Raw genomic sequence first — 8937 nt, forward strand, 5'->3', positions numbered from 1 at the left:
TCAACATGAGAAATTTATACTAAGTCATGACTTTAAATCCCCCATAGAATTCCATGTTAAACTGCCAAAATAGCTAGTGGAGTTTTGTTCACTTTACCAAGCCCTTCCTGATAGTTATAACTATTGTACCATCTAATATTATATATTTAAGCATTTTGGGTCAAAAATAAAAAAAATTAATAAATTTTGACATTAATCGCACATTATGACTTAAAAAGCACTAGAAGTGATTTCCTCCATTAAATACACTCAACAAATTGATCATTATACTATAGAAAAATTATTAAATTTGTGTACATCGTGGAACATGCTCTTTATGTGGCTCTTTGCAAAAGATAACCTCGCTAACACGCTAACGAGCATAGAGTAGCGTTATGCGCTTGTGTATTAGCATGATTTAGTCGGAGTAACAAGCGTAGTTGAATATTCCACGATGTACACATATTTAATAATTTTTCTATAGTTCGAATATATATAATTTCGATCATACTATACCATGTTTTCATTGCACATTAAAAATCAATATCTTTATACAAATGTTACTTTATTTATTTATTTATTTATTTATTAGATCTTATTTTGCCTGGGGAAACCCAATCAGTGTGAACACTATTTTTCATGGGTGCCCAGGGTCAAACAAATACATCAAAATGGTTAACAATTTACAAGAATAATAAATATTGGTTAACAATTTACAAGAATAATAAATATTTTCACTGATCCTGCACAGTTCCACCCCCCCTCCACCCGAAGAGTCGATACTAAACTAAGCCAAAAAATCATGCATCCCAAATCTGCACCTTTCTACTAAAAACCGCACTCCCTACCCACACCCGTCCATATGGACAAAGTACGACAACGGTTCATTTTAAATGCTATATCCTCCTTTTATGAGATATTTGCATTATGCATTTTGTACATTTTTATATTTTATATATTAGGCTCTTCACAATTGATTTTAAGTTTACTGTTTCCTCCCACCTCCAAAATTGAGAATTGCAAAATATTTCATTATTCAATTTTTATTTGACATTTTCTCTGTTTTAAAATGACATTTTAATTACATTAATTTGATAGCCTACTTTCTTACTTTGATCATCTTAACTATGATGCTGAACAATCAAATAGCACCCCTGCATGATTATCAAGGCATAAATTCAACAATCAAAAACTGCAATATAATTCAATCCGCAGTGCCAAAATGTATTGGGCTGTGACCGTTAATTTCAAAATAAAGAAAATAATTAATAATCAATAATTATAAGTTACCTCAGGCCTTTTTAAAAAACCTCAAACAGTAAACTATGATTTAATTGTGAAGGGCCTTATCACATGTATATGTTCTTGTTCCCAAAAATACCCAAATCCTAATTGAAGACTTATGTGTTTTGCTTGAGCAAATCAATGAATAGCCTTTAATTAAATACTGTACAAAGAAACATAGAAAATATAATGTTTATTACTTTAATAGTCCATTTGGCTTCCACAAGAGTGACATCAGTACTTTGTTGGAGTAATTACTTAGATGTATGTACCCTTTTAGTGATTGCACATGTAAACACGTCTTTCTTTGAGTCAACGTGCTCGCGATTTAATACTATGCACACTAGAGCTCACACTAAGACTTTTCCGGTTCAGAAATAATTCAAATCACTACAGTACTGCGGTTTATACATAAGATCAAATTTGTGAAATTTACTACACAAGTAACATTTGTATTCTAATGGATGCTCAAAGCAATTGTCAAGTGTTCCCCTGAGAAAGTTCCATTTGATCAGTCTTAGTTCACTGCTTTTGCCATATTTTGGCCATGGTGAGCTATAGTGAGCGCCTGCACATCGGACTTTAGCGACACCAACTCATTTTTTCAGGCCAAAGAATCGAGTCATGAAAGCTTTCCTCATGTACCTTTGAAACAAGGACCTTCCGGCGTGTCAAATGTGACGACCACTCCATCGTCCACCCTTTTCTTCTCGTCCTGCTCTAAGATTTCCTCTCTCCCTGACTTATAACATACAACAATACTCTTACTGTCCACTTGGAACGACCTTAGTCTCCTCTTAGGATATGGCTTATCACCCATCACATCACACATCATTTCCTCCAATTCTGACTGGGCTGAAAACATAGAATGTTAAGATATGAGAACATAGATTGAACTGCTGTTACATACAAGCTAGAAAATAAACTAAAACAGTACCAACTGACCATAGGGAACTTTGGATGGATCTGAAAAGCAGTGTTGCCAAAAATTTCCAATGTCTTGGCGAATTGGCTTGCCAAACCATGGTGAATGACACTTGGGTAGCCCAATTTTTAAGATAACAACGGAAACGCCCAATACCAGATATTTGGGCGGGTCACCTCAATTTAGAATGTAAATCACCCAATTGTGTGGAATAGTACTTCACTTAAAAACATATCCGGTGCTTTAAATGGGAAGTTACTGACCGGACAATAAATGGTCACAAAAATCCATTGTCATTAAATTGCAATTTGGAACTGCAGAGACTAACAAGAGCACCAATGGCGCTGTGGCTCTACGCTTTTTTTGTGGGAAAGCAATTGTTCTTTGAGTCGAATGCGCAACAGGTTGGTAGCTGTATGGAAAGTTTGTGTAGGGCGGCCAATTTTTTTAAACCTTCAGTTTGAAAAAATTCCCCACAAATATTCAATACGGTCCTTGAAACTGGATACTATAAACCATAAGAATTTGGATGAATTCAAAGGAAAATAAGTCAAATTACTGCTACGATCGTAATCTTGCAAAGTAGCCCTATTTAAGGCAAGTAGCATCACATATGTTTTTAGTAGTGGCAGATGATTGGGGCGTGCTGGCATCACTGCTAAAAAGAAGTGTACACAAGCAAGTAAACAAAAAACATTTTTAAATAAAGAAGACTAAACCTAAATGTTATTATATACATATTAAACAGTTTCTTAAAATTTGTTTTTAACCATTTCTTATGGCTTGAAGCAATACTTTGGACTGCTTGCAGTTTCTGCATTATTTATCGGATTTTTCTAAATCAGGCCTTCACTTTTGAAAATTGCAGGAGCTCTGTTGAGTTTACTTAGGTGCTCAACAAGGAGCTCAATCTTTTAATATCTGAATTAAAACAGGGATAAAAGTAGTGAAGAGCTCAGTAAATCATACTCCTGAAATGTTGTTAAGGAGAGCTGTAGGAGCTCTGGTGCAACTGAGCTCCTCAAAAATGAAGATCTGCTAAATTGATTACACTCTTTTATCTATGTTTTTGCCAATATTCGACTATATGATCCAATATTTTGTATTGTTACAAAAACAAAAACATGGCCGCATAAATTGTTTGTGATTTGCATACCTCAAGACATTCCATTTCCTATTGAATTTTATTGTCACATTTTATAATGCATTTTTAGTCAATGGGAGTGGTCTATATAATTACGTAGACACATAATCTGATTGCACAATCGCATGATTTTGGGTGTCGTCTATCAGGCTGTAGACGACCCCACGTCACTATGAGTGTTGATAACGCGTACCACGCTCATAGAGGTGTTTAGATGCAGTGCGGAATACTTGCACGTGCTAGCAGTAAGCGCAACAAAAGATGCAAAGTTGTAAACAAGTTTCTTTCATTTAGAAAAGAGTGTTTATGAGGGTAACTTAATTTTTGCTTTAATAAATATAGTCTTAGATGGCTGTGTCAGTTCAGAAAGCAGTGCAGATCTAGATGTCTCGACTTACCAAGCGGACAGATTGGATTGGCCTCTTCCATAGCTGGACAAAAGTTTTCCACTATAACATAAAAAACATAAATAGATAAACAAACAAAAACACATTCTTTTGAAACATTCCATTAAAACAGTTATTATAAAAAGACAGAGAAGGAAGTCCGTTCACTCTAAGGTTTTTTTACTGGATAGGTTTACTAGTTTTAATAGTGGCCTGCCTGATTGATTTCACTGACCACAAGTTCAAAGGGTACTCAAGAAGTCATAACAATGATAAGAATGAAGAGTCTTCCACCTTTAAAATTTTGGTGAAAAACAATAATTGCAATCCAAGAGGTGATGGGGGCAGGCGAGTAAGCTAAAGTGGACAGGATGATACATTTAAGGCCAAACATTAAAGTACCATAATATCTAGAGAGGGTGGGCACTGGTCACATGGTGTATCATGTGCGACCACAAAGTCTTAAAGCCTTCTAAACTAAAAGTATAAATTGCGAGGTCTAAAAATGCACCCCCTGAACTAGGAAGTGCAATTTCTTACCTTAAACAAGTAAGTATTGACATTTATTTGTTATAGAAATCATGAAAAAAGACCATTTTTACAAGAATCTTTGGTCATAAGATACCCCTGGGTTAACGACCAATGGAACGTTTGATGTTTCTGTTTAATTTATCAAAATAATAACTCTTGCATATTGAGTAAATCTCGTAGTAGTGATACATCTTACGATTTGTACTGTTGCTGTAGTATATCAAATCACATTTTACTACTGAGGTCATCTGCAGACACAAAAATCTGGAAAGGGCATCAATATACATTTACTCTCATTTGTGGGTGACATTCCAATAGAACAGTGAGTTTGAAGAAGCTACCATTTATAGAACAAAAGTTATCAGAAAGGAGATAGAACTTATTGAATGACCCATTATGTGAGTACCCAAGTTGGCTTTAAAGAATAAGTCATTTTAAAACAAAATTACCTTTCGCATTTTTGTCTTGTGGCTTTCTTTTGATGAATGTGCGAAATGACTCATGCCTGGAAACAAGAAAAACAACACCAATACAACTATAATTTTAAACACTATGAACTAAACATTGTAAAAAGATTCTGTATTACATGTATGTCAGGGCAGTTCCTAGTTGCGGAAGTACACCCAGAAGATTTTGAGGACACTGACCTTCTAAACTAATTGAGGCTTTTGTATTTTGAGCTCTTGTATTTGAAAGTATCTCTGATAGAATTGCAAAACCTGAAAATGTAATTCAATCCCATTCTCAGTTGACATGACAGGTCACAAAGACACCTCCGTTGTGGCGTATTCACAAAGTGAACTTTCTGAGTTATTTGTGTTTCAGTTACAATAATTGCTCTGTAGTGTTAAGATCTTCGAATTTAACTGATACAGTTTTGTTTGCAAAAGGGACAAAGCTAAAGAAAAACCAGCAAACCGTTGCGGATGTACATTTTTTCTGTGCGGATGTACAAATTAAAATAATCTGTACGTCCGTCAGCAAAGATGAAATTGAATGACATAATTTCTTAATACTGAACAGGTCCATGCCAAATCGAGACATTTCATGCAGAGAAAGTCAGTTATCAACTTTCAAAATATGCAAACTTTATTTGTTTGAAACCAAAAGAAGACTGTGAACGTCCACAACAAGAGGTAAATTTGCAACATTTGTAGAGGGTAAAAAATAAACTTGCTCTGATTTTCTTGAAATTGATAGCAAATTGTTCATGGGGATTCAGAAAAAGAATTTTGAGGCAATTCAGGTGAATTAAGGAAATTTAGGGAAATTTGGGAAAATGAGGGGAAATTGAGGGAAATTGAGAACATTGAGGAAGTTAAGGGAAATTGAAGAAATTAAGGAAATTGAGGAAATTCAGGTGAATTAAGGAAATTAACAAGAATTAAGGGAAATTAGGGGATTTAAGTAAACACTTTTGATGTCAAGGCGCTTTTTCCTGAAAATCGTGTGGACATCAAAAGTGTCCGAAATCGGTTTCCAAACACTTTCAATGTCAAGGCGCTTTTTTTCCGAAAATCGTTTGGAAATCAAAAGTGTCCGAAATCGGTTTCCGAACACTTTTGATGTCAAGATGCTTTTTTTCCGAAAATCGTTTGGACATAAAAATTGTCGAAATCGGTTTCGAACACTTTTGATGTCAAGACGCTTTTCCCGAAAATTGTTTGGAAATCAAAAGTGTCGAAATCGGTTTCCGTACACTTTTGATGTCAAGACGCTTTTTTCCCCAAAAATCGTTTGGACATCAAAAGTGTCCGAAATTGGTTTTCGAACACAATTTTTTTGTGTGGATGGAAATACCCTTACCGGCATTATTTTATGGCGCCCTCAAAGGTTAAGCTCACAGAGGTGTTACAGGTCAAAATAGGGTCAAACTTAAACCTGCTTCAAAGACACCATAACTGCAAAATTGAATTCCTTGTCCCTTAGCGACCGCTTCTGATTTACCAACGATCCTTGTTTAATTGTAAAAATATACATTTTTGTTTGTTTGTTTCTGAATTTTGGCGCATTAAGAATGAGATGTTGTGTATGCCACAGCACCAATAAAATATTAATATTATCATATTGTACTATTAAGGGAAGAGGTATGAAACGTTTGGACAGTATTTATTGTGGGGACATTAGAGCACATCAGACATATCGAATTGCATTCTAAATACGAAGAATGTCCTTCTGATATCAAATAATTTTTGATTTTTTGAAATTCGCAATGTAAGACACATTTTATGGCAAATCATTAAAAATTGATATTTTTCATATTTAACAGTACTTGAAGTAAACTTTATAAATCTGATGATTTATACTTAAAGTGTATGTAGGTGGGATGAAAAGCCGACGATCAATTGAAAATTTTGACCTTTTCGTATTGAAGATATGGATTTTTTCCCCAAAACACCAAAACAAAATAGGTCTTTTTGGGAAAAAATCCATATCTTCAATATAAAAGTCAAAATTTTCAATTGATCGTCGGCTTTTCAAACTACATACACTTTAAAATATATCATTAGATTTATAAAATTTATTCGAGGACTGTTATATCAAAATTTGACAAATATAAAATTTTAATTTTGTATTATATAAGTGAATTTCAAAAATTAAAATTATTTGATATCAGAAAGACATGCTTCAGATTCAGTTCGATACAATGCAATTCGATACGTCTGAGGTGCTCTCATGTCCCACAAAAAATACTGTCGAAACGCCATAAACAGGGGCGTAGCCAGCTTTCTTAGTCAGGGGGCAAAATAAAATGTTGGGGGCACAGGCGAAAAAAATTGCAGTTGCATCATACAATACATAGAGACTGTATGTCTTGAGCTTCCCGAAAAGGGCCTTATTGGGATGATGTCTTGCTGAGTAGCGAAAAAAAAAATGGTATTTTACGCTATTTTTAGCCCATTATCCGGCTAAAAAGGGCTTTATTATTAAAATGTGCGTATGTAGCAGCATTAAGCCTTGAAATAAGCAGACTTGAACCAGGAGCAATTTGTTTTTTTGAACATTGCTCCTGGTTCATGTTTTTACAAGAAACGGTCCAGGAGCAATTTCTGAAGAAATATGAGCAATGTTCAAATAGTAATCCTTTTCTGCATACAATTTTGTATTTTACACTATTTTGGCCCTGAATTTTGCAAGATTCCTTTGCCCTCCTGATTTTCTCTTTCATTTTTTGTCAGAGGGCACTTTTCCTTCATTTTTTTCAGGGGGCACTCTGCCCCCTGCCCCCCTAGCTACGCTACTGGCCATAGCGCTCATTCTAGATCCCTGTGCTGTGCTGTGAGGGGCTGTGCAATAATTATGAGCCCCCCTGTGGGTAAAATTTCAAACAGCTCGCCAAAAATCGCTTGTCCCCCCCTCTCGGCCCGCCAAAAATTCTTCCCCCCCTTGAACATGCCAAATTTTTGGGATCCCAAATTCCAAAGTTTAAATGGTCTAGATGCATGTTGCGAGCACAGCGAGAATGAAAATTTGCATATTTTTAAAAGCGTTTCCGTGCACGTTTTCCTAAAGCCATTTTAGAGCGTTTTATTAAAAAGGCGCCCGTGAATCGTGCCAAAATCGTCGCTTCCCCAAAATTGCTTACCCCCTTTATTTCGCCAAAATTTCTTGCCCCCCCAATTTTACCCCTCCCCAGGGCTCATAATTATTGCACAGCCCTTAATGTCTATTATACAATGGAAATTTCACTTACATTTGCAGGAGGACATCATATTGTTTTTCCTGTTATGCCATGCTAGGATTTTAGGTGCTTGTCAAATCTTGTGAAAATACCACCTTGTTTACTGCAGTATTGCTGGTTGCACTGTAGTGCGTCCCTGTATTTCATGTCTTTGCTTTTGCTAGAAAGTCCAGCTGTTGAGCATTTAGCTATGATGTTGTGACTCCCCATATTCATCTTGTGCTCCTTCACAACATGCAAAGGTAAATTGGCAATTAGAAGCTTACCATACAGTGGACATGTGGGGATCCTGCATGGTTGCTTGATTTCTCGAATCTGAAAGTAGAAAGTATTTACAATGAACAATACATGTATTGTCAACAGAACATTGTTCACAACATGTTGGAGGTGGCCTTCTTTTCTTCTTTATCTTCTGAATTCTATTTCTTCTGACTATACACTTTTTACCACTCTGACTGGTGGTCACAGCTTCTTTTATTATGCATAGTCACGCTAAAAGTCAATTGATACATGTTGAAATCAGCATAATTCAGAAATACACCTTTATGCTTTGAAATTAATTTTCTCGGACAAGTATAAAGCAATAGTGAACAGTACCCGTAATGTCACTTAAAAACACAGTGCTAGGATATAATTTTTTTTAAATCCTGGTGTTAAAATTAGGCATGAAAGAGTGTCTTTTTAGTGTAAGATTTAGATTTTTATAGGCTTAATTTGGCTCGTGAGCTTTAATTTTTTTTTTTTTTTTTTTTTAGCGTTTCATAATCATACTAATATAATTCGCTTTTAAAGAAGATATTTCCCACCTCTGCAAGGCACATCGTGTGGGTCTATCATAATACTAATCATAGAGAGTTTGTCTGTCCAGCGCCCTATCGCATGCTAGCTTGAAGCTCATCATGAGATATCAATGGGCGTGTGCGGAGTAGTGCATGTGACTATTGGTGCATCTCATCGGACCAATAGGTAGGCCTAATTATAGATAGGCCTATTACGAGAACCACCC

General features: G+C 35.5%; 1 protein-coding gene across 1 annotated transcript; it reads right to left on the bottom strand.

Moving 5' to 3' along the window:
• Positions 1–408: 408 nt before the first annotated feature.
• Positions 409–8241, bottom strand: LOC140145587 (uncharacterized). Its single transcript, XM_072167284.1, has 4 exons — positions 7944–8241; positions 4699–4754; positions 3731–3781; positions 409–2118 (listed from the first exon to the last, which is right to left on the bottom strand). Coding segments are annotated over exons 1-4 (327 nt in total). The 5' UTR covers positions 7946–8241; the 3' UTR covers positions 409–1900.
• Between the last annotated feature and the right edge of the window lie 696 nt (positions 8242–8937).

This window comes from Amphiura filiformis, unplaced genomic scaffold (genome assembly GCF_039555335.1).
Source record: "Amphiura filiformis unplaced genomic scaffold, Afil_fr2py scaffold_430, whole genome shotgun sequence".
Taxonomy (NCBI): domain Eukaryota; kingdom Metazoa; phylum Echinodermata; class Ophiuroidea; order Amphilepidida; family Amphiuridae; genus Amphiura; species Amphiura filiformis.